Consider the following 16877-nt stretch of genomic DNA (forward strand, 5'->3'; position numbering starts at 1 on the left):
ATAGATTTCAGGCATTAAGTGATTCAGTTACTCATTGTTTTTGGTGAGGAAAAAAATTAAGGTCCTTTGGCTTTTTTTGAGCAATGATTTTAATATCAGTCCTACCAGAAACTCTGTGGTCCATTATAAGTACATGTGGGGAACAGGAAACTTAATATTGTACTTACATTGCCTAAGTTACTACACTACATACATCAGGTGATATTGCCTGAACTTAGCCTCAGAAATATAAAATGTTGTGCTGTGTAGGAACTGCAGGAAGGCTGCAAGTTCTGAGTATGTAAGCAGTTAAATATCCTGGATAATATTTGTTTGGGTTAGAGAATTAAATTATAGAAACATGAGGTTTACAGTGCTGCCTGATCAGAGGCGTAAGGTTTCATTCATATAGCACCAGTGCCATTGTTATATCTGTACTAGGGATGTTAACTAATGTGAATACAGGCAGTCCCCGGGTTACGTACAAGATAGGGACTGTAGGTTTGTTCTTAAGTTGAATTTGTATGTAAGTCGGAACTGGTACATATTGTAGGGGAAACTCTAGCCAAACATTTCTCCAGAGCTCAGTTTTATTCTCCCACACCTCACTTCCCTCAGTCCTTTATTCTCAAGCTGAGGTGTCTGCTGAGAAAAGCTGCTCCGCGTCTCCCTGGTCTGCTGGGGGGGAGGGGGGGCGCTAGCTTCGCGTCTCCCTGGTCTGCTGGGGGGGGCCCTAGCTTTGCGTCTCCTTGGTCTGCTGGGGGGAAGCAGCTAGTGCGGGGTTGCCTCACCCCGTTTGTAAGTAGAGATTCGATGTAAGTCGGATCCATGTAACCCGGGGACTGCCTGTATGTGTAAATGCATAACTGCTGGATTTTTTAGTGGTTACACATTTACACGCGGGAGGAGGCAGGTGGGAGCTGGTGCTCGTGGGGAGCCAGCTTGAAAGCCACTTCCTGCGTGTACAAGCTCCTGCGGAGCCGACTGCCCCATACTCCCCATGCTGCTGCTTCTGATCCAGAGGCCGGTAGGGGGGCATGTGTAACTGTTACAATTAATTGATAAGATTGGTTACACACCAACATCCCTAATCTGTACACAACAAAATATGAGTAAAAACATAGTTTATCTTTTAAAAAGCCCACTAAATGCCAGTGGATCCTGCTGCATGCTGTCACTTTGTCGTTTTCTTGTAAAGTATCAGAGGTGCTTTGTGATCTGCAATGCAAATTCCAGCTGTTTTTGTGAACTTACAGCAATCAGATCTGTTCATTAAAGATGGAATGTGTTATGCAGTTATATATGCCTTGGAAAAGATTAATTTTTCAAACTTGTGTATTGTTTAAACAACTTTGAAAGATCCCCATGGATTTATAGAAAACTGGTTGGGATTTCATGATTTTTCCTACTCTCATAGTTTTAATGAGAAAAAATTAGGAAGAGTGCCTACTTGCATAAAACTACTGATCGCATATCCGTTGCGTCCAAAGTGTGTGTTCTTGAGAGCTTGGTTTTAAAAAAAAAATTCAGTGTGTTTTTATTAATCGAATACTTTTTTTTTATCTTAGTTATGCCCCTTGGTGTCCAGCCTGCCAGCAGACTGAAGCAGCATGGGAGAGTTTTGGAAAGGAAAGTGAACTTCTAGATACCACTGTAGGAAAAGTGGACGTCACTCAAGAACCAGGTGTGCTATGAAAAGGAACAATCAAAACTATGTATCTCTTAACTCCTGGGAAATGCTCCATTTTACTGGGGTCCCTGAAAAAATAGCCAAGTCAGAAGAATTAGAATATTTAATCAAAATAAATGTCATTTCCTCCCATTTCTTTGAGCTGCTTATAGTTGTGAATTTAGTAGCATAGTGTTTCTAGCTTCTAAATGAAGGGTCAGTGTGGGTCATCCACTCTAGTACCATCTGTGGTGGACATCCCATAAAAGTGTCTACCTACAGCGTTGGATCTACCTCTGCCATAAAAGGCTGTGGTTTGACAGAGATTTCCATTGCCTGGTAGTAATGGTGGGGGAAACAAGGAAGTTGAAAATGATGAATTTTTCTAGTTGGAGGAACAATCTTGTGGTCTGTTCAAGCTAAGTGGAATTTTTTTATAAACACTGTCTCTTAGCTGGCTGCTTTATTGCCTTATTGTATTATCGAGCTATAGTAATGCTTTTAAGCACTTTGAAGGGACCAGTTTAATTTACATTTCTTGTAAATGAAGTATGTATAGAAAAAAAGCTTTTATAATTATACTTGCAAATAGGCTGCTTCCTGCCTTCACAGATACGTAACAACAAAAGGTTTAGAAAAGGGCAACAAAAACGATTAGGGGTTTGGAATGGGTCCCATATGAGGAGAGATTAAAAAGACTTGGACTTTTCAGTTTAGAAAAGAGGAGAGTAAGAGGGAATAGGATAGATGTCTATAAAATCATGACTGGTATGGCAAAAGTGAATAAGGAAAAGTTATTAACTTATCCCCACAATATAAGAATTAGGGGTCACCAAATGAAATTAATAGACAGCAGGTTTAAAACAAACAAAAGGAAGTTTTTCTTCACTCAGCGCACAGTCAACGTCTGGAACTCCTTGCCAGAGGATGTTGTGAAGGCTAGGACTTTAACAGGATTCAAAAAAGAGCTAGATAGATTCATGGAGGTTAGATCCATCAGTGGCTATTAGCCAGGATGGATAGGAATGGTGTCCCTAGTTTCTCTGGAGGTGGGTGATAGTGGAAGGATCACATGAGGATTACCTATTGTGTTCCCTCCCTCTGGGGCATCTGGTATTGGCCAGTGTCAGCAGACAGGATACTGGGCTGGTTGGACCATTGGTTTGACCCTGTATGGATGCTCTTATGTTCTTATGTAACATTTTGAAACAAAAAAAGCTTTGTTAGTTTTATACGTGTGTGCAGATAGAATTGTAAAAAAATATTGCATTTATCCTAGCTGCAAAGGAATGAAGTTTAATATAGTTAGGCTTGGAAGGATTAAATTGTTATTGGTTAATGTTAGTAAATGTCAGTTCCACTGTAGACCTATAAACCTTTGAAGAAATATTTCTGTTGATGATGATCATTAAAACTTTACAGATGGGCAGAATGAGAAAAGTGTTGCTTGACAACTTACTAGAATTTGATTTAAGGATACTTTATGGTTTGATGGTTATACAGTTTCAACTTTTTGAATCTCAAAATCTACTTTTAAATACTTATTGGACATCGCCTCCCAGGTTCCTACAACTATGAAAATGTATATTAATGACAATAACAAATGCTTTAAAACAGACATATCATCCATTAAAATAAAATAAAAAAGAATTTTGCTACGCATAATTATAGTAATGATTTGCGATAAAAGAGGAAATTCCAGTTACATTTGAATCAGAGTACTCTGTAGTTGATGATTTTGCTTTATCAAACCATGAAAATGTATACAGACCTTATGGGCTTATTTCTCAAATGCAGGTGATGTTACAATTAAGTTAACTCCATACTGTTAATTTTAACAAGTTCAGTCTTAATTTTCTGTACCTGTGAAGCTGAAGTCTAATCTCAAAGACAAAGAATTTCAGCTGTTCCTAGAGGCTCAGTGTGTGCTTGTGAGTTGTATTATTAGAAAGTTGAAGGAGCAACAAAAGGCTCTGAAACCGAAAGGCTACCAGTATGGGTTCTTCAGTTAGCGAATTCACAGATTGTTACCAGATTAATAAATCTATGAGTTTGGAACAATTATTTTTTATGGGCTAAAGCTTAATTAAAAAGAAACCTCTAATCCATTATATTAAAGAAACATTGACCTCCTAACTATTGCAATATCAACACTGTTTAGTTAAGATTGCAACCGGTATCCCATTGTAAACCTGACTTTTCAGTTTCCATTAAGTTTTAAGCTTTTTTGTGTTTGTACTGTGTTAAAACACCAGGATCTTTATTAAGGCTTACAACCACTTAAGTGATACATATGATTTTTTGAAAAATGATTACTTGAAAAAAATAAGGCTGTAAAATAGGGATATTAGCTATCTAGTAATTAAATAGTTGAGTAATCGCCTGAATTCTTATTGATAACTTTACTATTCTGTAGTCCCCAGAAGTGGGGGCAGCAGTCAGTGCATTCTGGCCTAATTCGAACTACCTACTCCGTGCTGCGTGTAGCTGCGGGCACGGAGTCCGCACTAACGGGAATTTAAAAATGGTGGCGCCTGGCAAGATGCAAATGAAGCCCGGGATATTTAAATCCAGGGCTTCGTTTGCAACTTCGAATGTCTACATTAGCCACCCTAGTTCGAACTAGGGTGGCAGTGTAGACATACCCTTATATACTACCGATTGAATTAGATCCGTTGATAAGAAGAAATATATAGCATGAAATCTCACATTGTCTCCTCCTTATTTCATCTAATTGCTTTTCCTGTCTCTGTTCCTCTCGCTTTTTTTTTTTCTTTTGGTCTTTGCATTGTGGAGGAGAAATAAGCTGCAGATTCTTTATCCAGTGCCATGCCTTGGCCAATTAATGTCAGATCACTCTGATTCCCTCTTACTGCAACAATTTTCAAGGGCTTTTGGGATATTTGACCTTTCAATTCTGGTTGACTCATTTAGCATCTCATTTTCAGCACAGATTTTGGTCTAGGGTAATGCACGAGATATGGAATCCTTATTTTAAACATCATTTAACAGGTCCTAAAAAATCCATGTTTTAAATCTAAAGTGCTGGCTAAGAATAAACTAAGAAAATACCTCTTCAGATACCTCCTTTGCCAACATCAGGGAATTGTGGACATGCAGAGGTTTGATCCTGGTGGGAGATATACAAGTGAGTTGATGTTTACACATAAGGCTTTGTATCTTCTGACTAGCATTTACAGCCCCTTGCTAGTTTCTCTAACTTCCTGCCAACACTGGCAGGCTGCCTTCTAGCAACATTTTATAGACCTGTGTGAAGTTGCATGCCTGAATTGATGACTATATGCACAAATGAATTATAGTAAAGTTTAGAGGTAACAGAATCAATAATTTCTTCTTGAAGTATTGATCCACGTGGATCCCACTTTGAAGCACCTGCATGTCACATGCACAAGATCTGAATCTTTGAATGAACAGACATCAGTGCATTTCATCTGTGCTGTACATGTACTTACATTTGTCTACCCGAGGATGTAAAGAGCAGAGTGACCACAAGTCACATGAGGTGCCTACTTTTTCATAGTCATCCACTCAGTCCACAGGAGGTTCCTCTTTGGTCAAGACCACTGTCCCTTCAGATCTTCCTCTTTGGTCTAGCCACAGCACATAGGGTATTTCCAAAGGTTTTTTGTTTTTAAATAGTAGTAGCACCTTAGATGTTAATAGCCATAATATCATCCAGATTAGTCAGTGAACGCCCATGGCATGTCACTGTATATGGCCTTCTTGGAAAAAAAAGGTCTTGTTGTGACCCCACCACAGATTCGTACTTAAGGTAGTTTTTGAATTTCATATGAATCACCTTTCATCCGCTTACCACTGTTTTTCCCTACACCACATGCCTGAGATGAGGAGAGATGGCCTCTTGTTTGCATGTTCTAAGTGCTTTGGCCTTTTATCTGCAATGAACAATGGATGTTAAAAAGCTGCCTAAATTTATTTCCATATCAGCCCAGTTCCTTTCAGAACGGATCTTGGGTTGTATTGCTCTTTGTTACTAACTAGCTTGTGCCCTCTCCGCCCCAAGTGGGTGAGGGATAATTCCATTAGAACGGGGGTCGGCAAACCTTCCGAAGCGGCATGCCAAGATTTAACCCTCCTGCCCTGGGCCACGCTGCTCTCCTGGGGGAGAGGGGCTCTTTCCACCACACGCCCCACTTGGTCTCCTGCCCTGGTTTGATTTAAATTATTAAATAGATTAAGCATTTAAACTTTCTTATGTTAATTTATCAAACTTCATTTAAAATAAAGTAAAATATTAATTCATATCCAACACAAGAGGTTTCATTGTTTTCTTTATTTATGGCAGCGGTGGGGAACTATCAGTTCGGGACCACACAAGTGAGAAGCAAAAAATCTACTCACCAAATGTCCAACTCTCTGAGCCTGACCCCATCACAACCCAGTCCCTAATTCCCACACTACCTCCTCACCCTGACTCCCCCCCCAGCCCCCATTCCTCCACTCCATTGCTTCCTTCTCATCTCGTCCCACCTCATCACCCCCCAGTCCTCAACACCCCAGATCCACCCTGCCCATCTCCTGTGGTGGTGGCTGCTCGGGGACCGTCCCAGCCAGGCCCCGGGAGCAAAGCAGCCAGTTCCCGCCCGTCCTTCCTGCGGGTCTCCCACTTGCCGGTGAGGCCAGGGTGGGCAGGGAAGCAGCGGCACACATGCAGGGACAGGGCTATCCTGGCTCTGCAAGAGGTCCCTGTGCCTCCCGGTGGAGGCAGGTGGGAATCCGGGATGGCTCTCAGGGACAGATGCGAGTCAGGGCTTTCTTCACTTCCCCCCCTCCTGTGTACCCAGAAGCCGCAGCTTGTGCTCCAAGCCTCGCAGCTGCACCGGCTTGAGGGAGGGGGCTGAGCTCCTGCCGCCGATTCCGCACGCCACTGAAAATTTACTCGCGTGCTTTAGGTTGCCGACCTCTGAACTGGAGCGTAAGCCACGTCAGCTGCATCTTTGAGAGACCTATCCCCCCTTAGAGATATGTGAGGTAGCTACTAGCAGCTGTTGGTATCTCTTCATGAGAAGTTGCTCTCTGGTCTAGTCCACATCTGAGGATACATGCTGTCACTCCTGCATCCTCACACTCAGCCCCTGTGTGACTACTGATAATCTACGAGGTGTGGAATACACAGAGACCGTCACTCAGCAAAATGAAGGTTATTTACCTGTACCTAAAGAAACTAGAGATTTTTTTTTGAGATGGGTAGTCCCTATCTGGATTCCGAAACCTGCCTCCCATGCCCTGTGCGGCATTTTGTTTTGGCTGCAGTAATAAGGGGAAACTGGAGAGACATCTGCGCATGCCACTAGTTTGGAGCATGGGGAGAGCAACAGCTTATAGGCAGGCCAATAAATGATGCTTGGGAAAAATTCCAGGTGCAAGTGCATGGTCTGCATGGGGTACACATTGGCTATATGTAGAGACTGCACATCTCTAGGAAATTCCTGTTAACAGGCAAGCAACCTCCATTTATTCAGCTTCTGTTAACTCTCCAGTGTGGACCCTCCCACAACCGCACTCTCTCTACTTTTTTATACATGTTATTAACTAGCATTCTGAATTAGCAAGTGAACTAAGAGACAGTTTCAGGCAGTCTGCCTTTTATGCCCTCGGGTGAGGAGGGGGCAAGCACATAATTGCCCTTAGCAGATGCTGCTATTCAAAGATTTTGATCTTATAGGGTATACACTTAAGAGGTGGGATCCACACAGACCAAACTTCTCAAAGAATCAGTAACTGTAAGGTAACAGTTTTTCTTATGTTTTTTGCTATTATGCTAGTCAATATTGTATTGTCAGGGTGCATCTATACAGCATTGTCAAGGTGCATCTACACAGCAGCGCTAGCTTGAAATAAGCTATGCAGTTTGAGCTACAGCTGCGCAAATTGCATAGTTTATTTCGAGATGGTCTATTTTGAAATTTAATTTTGAAATAGACCACTATTCTGACAAGTCCGTTAATCCATATGGAATGAGGTTTACCGGGACATTGGAATAGCAAGCCTGTTATTTCAATTACATTTGAAAATAATGGACATGCTGTTAAGACACGGAAAATGCTATTTCAGGATACGGGGCGTATCCCAAAATAGCGCTGCTATCTAGATATACCCTCATGGATTTATTGTGGTGTTGTCTAGAACAAAATATTTTCTTAAAGATGTGATAATCCCATTGCACGTTCACTTTTTGTTCTGAAAAGACAAATGTTTCAAGGCATGTTTAGAAAAGCAAAAAAAATAAGTAATAATTTTTCAAAAGTTGAGCTGAACAAATGTTGTTTGTATTTTTTTTCTCTCTTCCAGGTTTGAGTGGCCGTTTCTTTGTCACAACACTTCCTACCATTTACCAGTAAGTCTGTATCATACAGAAATCAAAGCTGTCAGTTTCCATACAGATGAAGCATCATGCAGAGACTGTGAACAGATGCAAATTAAAATGATTCCTTACATACGGTTGTTGATAGCCACCACCTGTTGAACATAATTCTGGCATAGTGTGTGTTATATAACACAATTCTCCTCACCTTCTCCAGAGTATTAGCTACTGGAGTGGCTGAGAACAAGACTTGTAATCATTTTCCTCTCTGTTAAGGCTGTTGAAGGGTGTGGGATGAGGTGGCTATAGCTATAAATAGTCCTTTGTCTTTCTATTTTGGGTTTTTATTCATGGGATAGCACCCAGAACACTGGCTAGCAAGCTATAGTATTTTTTATGAAGAAATAAATTTTAGAGCTTAAAATATCTTTGAAAAAAAATTTTTTTGTTCCAAGACAAAATAGCTTTGCTCTTCATATGTAATTTAGATTAATTCAATTTAAATCAGTTTTCTTAGTCTAAAGATAATTTTAATTGCATTTTCTCCGGCTAATACTATAGTTTAAACTTGTTTGAAGATTTTCCTCTATTCTCACTCGCTTGTCATTTTCTTAGAATTTTTAGTTTTAAATTGAGATTTACAGTAACCTTGTCATCCCAAAGTGAGAATTTTCTTGGAAAAATTTATATAATCATGAAGTCTGGAGGGAGTTATTTGAGCAGGATAAACAGGGGTGTTAATATAACAATAAGTTTGCAAATTTAAACACATCAGGAAAGTGAAGTATAAGTTTTCATCTTAACAAAAACTTGCTCACCCTGCATACATATAGTACTGGATTTTTTATTACTAGATTATTTTTAAATGTGTTGACCTTAAAATAACTCTCTATGTGTGTGCACAAGAACAACCAACAGGAATTTGAGGTCCCAGGGAAAAAAATCACTGGGCTCCCTGTCCCCTTTCCTCAAACCAGGTACCTGAGCAATTGCCTTCTTTGCTTCCCCCGCCCCTTGTCAGTGGGCCTGTGTGCGCATATTCTGTGTGTGTTTGTATTACAAATTCTGCTTCTAACTTTGATCTTAAAGTGGTATAATTGAAAATAGAATGGGGGTATGAATGGATAAAGAGAACTCTCTAAATCTCTGATATGTAATTCAAGCTGTTGGCTTACATTTTAGTCTGTGATAACACAGGTTACTTCCTCGCCTGAGGTTTTGTTTCCAAGAGGAATAGTATCTGTAAATGTCCTTCTTTATGTATAACATAATTAAAAACCTTTATGGGAGGAACTGTAAGGTGTTCACTCCCTCATCATAGAATTGTAGAGCTGGAAGAGACCTCAGGAGGGCATCAAGTCCAGCCACCTGCCCAAGGCAGGACCAATCCCAACTAAATCAACCCAGCCAAGGCTTTGTCAAGCTGAGACTTAAACACCTCTAGGGATGGAGATTCCACCACCTCCCTAGGTAACCCATTCTAGTGCTTCATCACCCTCCTAGTGAAATATTTTTTCCTAATATCCAATCTAGACCTCCCCCGCTGTAACTTGAGACCATTGCTCCTTGTTCTGCCATCCGTCATTACTGTGAACAGCCTTTCTCCATCCTTCTGCCCCATTATGTTGTAAGAATCCTTCAGATAAATACGTGTAAATAGTATGTGACCCAGTTAGATCTATTACAGTAAACTCATTTTAAAAAAATTAAAAAGCTAATGGCTATTTCAGAGAAGTCTGAGGAAGTCAGCTGCCTGATTCCATGGCATTTGAATGAGATTTGGGATCCCAACTTAGTTAGGTTTCTCAGAAAATCGCTGCCATCAAGGTGTGTATATATGGGTATATTTCTTTGAAAATATGTTTTATCTCTGTGGATTGTTTAGTTTTTAAGAATTCATGAAATTAAGCATTCATAACGTTTGGAACCACAGTGTACCATAGTGGGTCTCTTTGTTGGAGTGCAGGTCGAGTTTCATAAGCGGCACCAATACCTTATGATAGGTATTTGGCTGTAGAGGCATTTTTTTTACAATAGGGACAATATTTTAATTACCATGTATTTGTGCTCTGCAGTGCGAAGGATGGAGTATTTCGCAGATATCGTGGCTCAAGGACATTGGAGGACCTTCGAGGCTATATCCTGGAGAGAAAATGGGAAGTTGTGGAGCCCGTACCTGGATGGAAATCCCCATCATCTATAATGTAACTACCGTATCATTTTTGTCTGAAAAGCAGCTGTTTTTTGATGTCACTAATAAAAGGTGCTAAACTGATGTCCTTGTCCATTGGACAATCAGAGTATAGGCATTGGTGTCTAAGCTTCTTCAAGCTACTCTGCTATTGTGTCTCAGCCCTGACCCTTTGATATATGAGTAATTTATTTTCCATGCCTATTCAGTCTTGCCATCTTTAAGATTTGTACATTTTATATAAATAAAGCTGTTTGAAAGTGAAAAACATAGTTGTTCAGCGTTACTAACAGGAATAGCAGTTTTATGGCCACTGGGCACTGGAATAAAAGAGCTTTGTTACGCAGGTCTGCAATATAATGACTTCTGGTGACACAAGCCTTTTTGACTCCCTAAAATCCCTATAGTGAAGTGCCTAGCAAGGACATCAAAGTGCCGTTTTCCTTTCTTTGTTGCTGAATGATAGGAGATAAAACGTAGTGCTAGCGTAAGGTATTTTCCTGTGACCTTCTGAATTGGCCTCGGCTTTGTCTTAAGTGCAAACCACGCTTTTATGGTTAGAAGTGATGATGAAACAGTGAATCAAAGATTTGTGTTGGACTCCTTTTTTACCATATTATAAAAGAGTCTGTTAGTTGTCGTGAATGAAATTCACATGAGCTGTAGAGAGCTCCAGCATAAGCCTTTTGCACTACTTAAGAACTGGGAAAGCTGTAGGAATTCTACTAGTGCAAGGGAGCCTCTTGTGCTCCAAATAGGCTAGTGTATTTTTGTGGCTGAGTCATAGGATCCCTGACTGTCCTGTTTGGGAGTTACCAAAAGGTAGTAGTATCTGTTTTGGCCTGTTGAATGAAGTAGTGGCTGTGGACAGCTTTGTCTGTTGGAATTTCTTCTCCCAAGCTTCTCCTTAAGCCAAGCCAAGCTTTACAAAGGGCTTTAACTCAGACTAAGTGCAAGAGGAGTGAATTTCACTCTACGTTCATTAATATGCAATAAAAATTTCTGTTTGAAGATATGAATGGCTAGATATGATGAACGATGGAAATTTTGCATCTGTCTCCTGCCAGTTTTCAATTTGTACAGTGCATCATGAATCTAACTCTGAATTTTATCTGAAGCGTGTCCCTTTCTTTCTTAGGATGCATGGAATGGCAGGTCTTTTTCATTTGTCTGGATGGATCAGGGTAAGTAACACTAACCACCAGGGTGGATTTGATTTGGTTATTTCATTTACCAAAGGTATATGAAGCAGATATTTATGAAGTCCTGTTATGCTTATAAGAAGCACATGGGGTTTTTATTGGTGGAAAAGGTGCAATACGCCGTATTTATTGAGAATATAATTGCAAAGCAGTTAGCATAGGCTTACATAGACTCACAGACATACACTCTCTCTCCCTCTCCTGCCACTGATGATATAGTTACCAGTTTGTTGCTCTCATTAGTCTGATAGCCAAGTAGGCTAAGTGTGAGGTTCATTTCGGCCCTGGCTGACATTCCAGTCGGATAATGGTAGGACGAACATGACCTGTTACAGGAAAGCAGTCCTTCTTTTATAGTGGTTCTTTTCCATCAGGATCAGTGGGTTTGCATCGCCATACTGGGTTTTTTTTGGCAGATGTTTATCTCCAGTTGTTCCTTTTGCTCCTTATTTTCTTTGTTTTGCCATGCTAAGCTAGTTTTTATCACAAATATTTTGTTCCAGTTGATACATGCTTGCCCTTTCCCTCGGGCTGTGTCTAGACCACATCCCTCTTTCAACAGAGGGATGTAAATTAGACATGTCGAAATTGCAAATGAAGCAGGGATTAAATATCCCACACTTCGTTTCCATAATCATGTCATGGCGTTCTTTCGAAAAAGCGCCATTACGAAAGTAAAACCGCGGTCTAGCCTTAGTTTTTCGAAAACGGCAGGCTTTTTCCAAAGATCCTGTAAACCTCATTTTTTGAGGAGTCACTTCAGCAGTCTCTGAATCCAAGCAGTTTAAGTGACTTCCACCAGTTCATTGGTGTGATTTTCTTTAAAACATTATCAACAAACATATATTTATTGAATAGTTCACCCTTAGCTCTGAAGTTTATTATAGTTGGCATTATGGATGGATGATTGTGGATTTGTATGTCATAGCTGTCTCCTCTTTTTCAGCAGTTAAAGTTTGACCCTGGTACCGAGTATTGAGAATATTTGAAAAAAAATGAACTGGAGATAGTGCTTGTCCCATTTGTTGTTTTAATGCTTGTAATTTAACTCTGCCATTGCATAGTTCTTTTTTTTAAAGAAAAGTTCCTTCCAAATTTCAACAGCATCAGCAATAAAATAGCTATTTCCCTGCCTTTTGTTGATCAAGGCTACAGAAATAGGCTTCACGGTACCCGGCATGTGTTCAACATTTCTCTTACGCCCAGTGTTAATAAGTTTGGTTTTGACAGTGCTATCTGTTTTTTCACAATTTTGTTTACAAACTGTCATCAGGTTAGGCCAGTTCTTGTGCTCAAAACAGTCCACTACAGAATTCCATCGCACATCTTGTGGGAGAGTTAACTTGGTTTCTCCCACTTTTTTTCAGAGCAACTGCTGCACAGTGATTGTTACAATTTCAGTGTTTGCAATTTCATCAACATTAGTCTTTATTTCTGGAATACTAAAGTCCTGGGCTAAAAGGTGCATCAAATGAGCATTGCAATCCTATGTTGTTAGCTTGGGATTCTCTGCACTCTCTTCTAAAATTTCTTCTCTTCAAGGATACATTCGCAGCATGGTCTGTGACCAAGCGGGTTACTAGACATTTGAATATTTTTTTCACAGTTTGTTATAGCTCTTTTGGTTACTACTTGTAAGTATTTTGCTGTGTGTGCATTTCCCGATGTATCAGTTGTTTCTGCAAGGAACAAGTTCCTTTCTTCTGTTATCACACGAGCACATACAACAGGATCATTGTGGACATTGCTCCTCCCATATAAACTCATGTTAACAATTCTAGACTTTTTACAAACTGCTCAGTTTCTCCTTCATATACTTTAGCCAGAAATTTGCCTGGAATATCTGTTTGCCTGGAATTTGCTCTGTTGGGTGGACTATATCGTGGTCTTAATGACTGAACCACATTAATGAAAGCTTCAGAGGGGTAGCTGAGTTAGTCTGTAACGGGAAAAACTTAAACAACAAGAAATAGTGTAGTAGCACTTTAAAGACTAACAAAACATATAGATGGTATCATGAGCTTTCATGGGTACAACCCACTTCTGCACTCCAATCATGTGAAGAAGTGGGTTGTGCCCACGAAAGCTCATGATATCGACATGTTTTGTTAGTCTTTAAAGTGCTATTACACTATTTGTTTTTTAAGTTTTTCATGTTGCTGAAGTGTGGGTTCTCAATAATAGAGAAAGGAGAATTTGATGCATAAACAAACTGGGCAATTTTTTCATCAATAACCAGCAGATTACAAAAAGAGGTACATATCACAAACGTATCTATGGTTGTTTCTGGATGATAGAGATTTTTTTTTCTTTTTGCTGCAAGCGATATACTGTGGCTATGCGACATACACCATGTGACTGAAACACTGTCATTGGCAGATAACTCTTAAATTTTAGGCAATGATGGTGATCTTGAAGATGGATCGTCTTCAGAATCCTGTATGTTGAGGATGGATTCTCCTAAAGAAAATAAGTCAGTGCAGTTATTTAATTATTACCATACTGCTCATTTAGTAATATTAATTGCATTCACTGACCCTCAGTACTACTTTAAAGGTGAAATTGTAAAAGGAAGGTCTGCCTATTTCAGCTGTGTATTTTTTTAATACAACTGCGTCAAAAATGATAGTACCATAGAGTAACAACTATTTTTTGCTCAAACATGAGAATTCAAGAATAGGCCAGAAGGAAGACAGGCAGTCCTTAAGAAAGAATTATGAAATAAAAAAGTTTAGCAACCTGAAGATCCTCCATGTCCAGACATGCTCTTTTCATCATCTTCAACACAGCTTCCTCCTGAGAAGGTACACTTCTCACGAAGTTATTTCATTCGGGCAACTAGGCCTTGCATTTCTTTGTTGCACTACTTGCATTTTGCATACATGCCCGTCTTACCCACAAGTAGAGGAACTTCATTAAAATACTCCCAAACTGGGTCTTTTATACACCCTGCTGCCATTATAGGTTTTCTCTTCTAGTGAGAGAATGGTATAGTAGCGCTCAAATCAATGAAAAGCTACTCAGAAAGATCTTAAGACTTCTGGAATATGCTGCTCAAACGGTTTCAATTTTGTTTCTACTGTCTGTCCCTCCTTTATCACATTTAATTCCAAATTTCTTCTCCTTTACCAGATCTATTCCGTCCCCAACAATCTTCTATTTATTGAACTTTTTAAAACTTTGCACTTTTACAGAGAGTCAAGGGATTGACTGTACACAGTTTTTCAGAGGGACAACAGGGTTGAGCTCTGTTATTTCTCATCTCTCTTTATTATTTACTTAGTTAAACACATTTTTGCTGTTAGCAAGAATGTTAGCTCAGGAGACATTAATCCATAGTTTGGGAACTGTAAAACTAAGCATCTCTGATGGAATCTTCTAGACTGAGCACTGAGTCCCATTGGGTAGATAGAAAGATTAACCTAAATAATCTATACAGAAGCCTCTGGAACCCCATAAAATTGGGTCCCTAATATATGAATTATTGGAACTCGTTTACAAAACTTTTCCTAAATATTACATGAATATATTGTCTCATAATATAGAATTTGAATTTATAGTCCCTATTCCATGATGAGATATCTTTGAGCTATACTGTATCTTAAACTATCTTTAGATAGGTTTTTTTCCTCAAAAAGCATGTTATGAACAAAATCTGATTTAAAAAATTTTTTAATATCAATGATTTTTATCCACCCCGCTAACCACTGTTACATAATTCTCCAGTTTAGCATTTAAGATTTAGCAAAAAGTATGTCAGACAAGGTTTAAATGAATATTTGACCATCTTTTACATAACTTACATTTTTCTTATTGTGGCTGACTTTGCTCTCAAAGTATTTCTGTGTCCTTGTAACTGAAGGCAGAAATCATGTCCAGCTAATGAATTGTTTGCAAAAGTGACATTTTAAGGTTATAGATAAGATTATGATCTGTGCCAAAGGTTGCTCTCTGTTGAGTGTTATCTTAGTATTCATTAGGAGTTCTAATAAAATAAGCCAACCTAAAATTAATCCAGTACTGATAATGGGAGTTATTATAGTCCATTTATTACCGTATTGGGGAATATACTTTGCATTCACAATGGAGTTAGGCTGCCTTCACATTCTGTAGTTCCTTCTCTTCTTAATGTTTATATTTTAGGAGTGGATCTGTGAGATTCAGTGACCTGCAGTGTTCAGGGAGATCAGACTGGATTATCATAATAGTCCTTTCCAACCTTAAAGTCTGAGTCTATGAGACTGCTTTGTCCTTGGAGGGTCTTTTGTTGGCCCTTTGCCCACTGGCTAGAAAGAATTATTTTATGCATGATCTTACTTCAGCGTCATATCTTTCTCTAACCATACAAAGCTGAGAGTATCACTTCCATATAACTATGAGAGAAGACCCTTATTGAAATTTAGACTATCATGTCTTTTTTTAATTGTAATTTATAGCCGTTTTTAAAACTGCTTATATGGACATGTTTAATGACTAAACCATTTCACATCCTCTGGCTGTCCCATACTGTGTTTTCATCAATTCTGTAATTCTGTTTTGAAAATAAGGTGCTCAGAAGTAAGCACAACATTCTAAATGTGGCCTCGGTAATTTTTATGTGGCTAGATTAATTCCCTTTTGTTTGTCACAATAAGCAGTTAGATATTCCAGAATTGTACAGGCTTTTGTAAGGGTTTCACTCATTCTGTGAAGGATATCCTATTGATCCTTCAGTTAGTCAGTTGTATTTTTAGTATTTGACCTGTTGTGGATATAGTGGCCTTTTGCTTCTTTGTCCCTCAGTTCATTGCCTCCTGTTTGTTTATACTGATACACACCTTATTTATCTAGTGTGCCTACTCTGTCACATTCTGAGAAGGGATGCTTTTTCTTCCTTGGATTCACATCCTCATTAATATTTCAGAAGTACGTTCCATCAATCTACTTCATCTGCCTCTCTTATATTCTTTTATTTATACAGGTAAAAAACCTTGACAGAGCAAATAGAAATGAATTTGGAATTACAGCAGTAACACTGTTAATGTCGAGAATATTTTTCTAGAATATACCTATTTTTGACTCTTCCATCTTTCTAGTGTGAGTTTAAAAAAAAAAAGTTTTCCACCTAGAATTTCTCATGCTTGGTCTCTAGCCAAAGTAAATTTTTTTCTTAAGATTGCATTATTCGTATCTGTACCTATAAGAAGTCAGATTTAAGTAATGAGATTCTTCACTCAGGAGAAGCCTTAACATTAATTTAGTTTAGAAACTTGGAATGTGTACTTGGTTGCCCTCAGTTCAGAGCAGTGCCTTTAAGTACTTTTTAGGAACTGGGGGGCTCATTTTAGTCATTCACTAAATTCTGACAAGTTCAATATAAAAGATGTAGAATCTGGCCTCATGAAATTTTAAATGTTCAGATATCTTTTCAATGTAGGGTAGTGTATTATGAGGCTATGTTTTTACAGCTACTCTGAAGCTGGAGCCCTGAATAAGGCATCTGTGTGCTCC

General features: G+C 39.0%; 1 protein-coding gene and 1 long non-coding RNA gene across 10 annotated transcripts in view; one reads left to right on the top strand and one right to left on the bottom strand.

Annotated features, from left to right (window-relative positions):
- The window catches only part of TMX4 (thioredoxin related transmembrane protein 4), a 46912-nt gene that overhangs the window by 8191 nt on the left and 21844 nt on the right, over positions 1-16877 (top strand). Inside the window, exons 2-6 of one of the 2 annotated variants that reach the window (XM_089777547.1) lie at positions 1548-1663; positions 4692-4796; positions 7982-8027; positions 10070-10198; positions 11324-11369. In XM_089777547.1, the coding sequence (XP_089633673.1) occupies positions 1548-1663; positions 4692-4796; positions 7982-8027; positions 10070-10198; positions 11324-11369 (442 nt within the window). The remainder of the gene's footprint in view (positions 1-1547; positions 1664-4691; positions 4797-7981; positions 8028-10069; positions 10199-11323; positions 11370-16877) is intronic. The other variant, XM_075925715.2, reaches the window with a different exon arrangement.
- The window catches only part of LOC142828080 (uncharacterized), a 49805-nt gene continuing 46476 nt past the window's right edge, over positions 13549-16877 (bottom strand). For all 8 annotated transcript variants that reach the window (XR_012903039.2, XR_012903040.2, XR_012903041.2 and 5 more), the window contains one exon: positions 13549-13847. This is a non-coding gene — a long non-coding RNA (uncharacterized LOC142828080). The remainder of the gene's footprint in view (positions 13848-16877) is intronic.

Source organism: Pelodiscus sinensis, chromosome 3 (genome assembly GCF_052426305.1).
Source record: "Pelodiscus sinensis isolate ZL-2025 chromosome 3, ASM5242630v1, whole genome shotgun sequence".
Taxonomy (NCBI): domain Eukaryota; kingdom Metazoa; phylum Chordata; order Testudines; family Trionychidae; genus Pelodiscus; species Pelodiscus sinensis.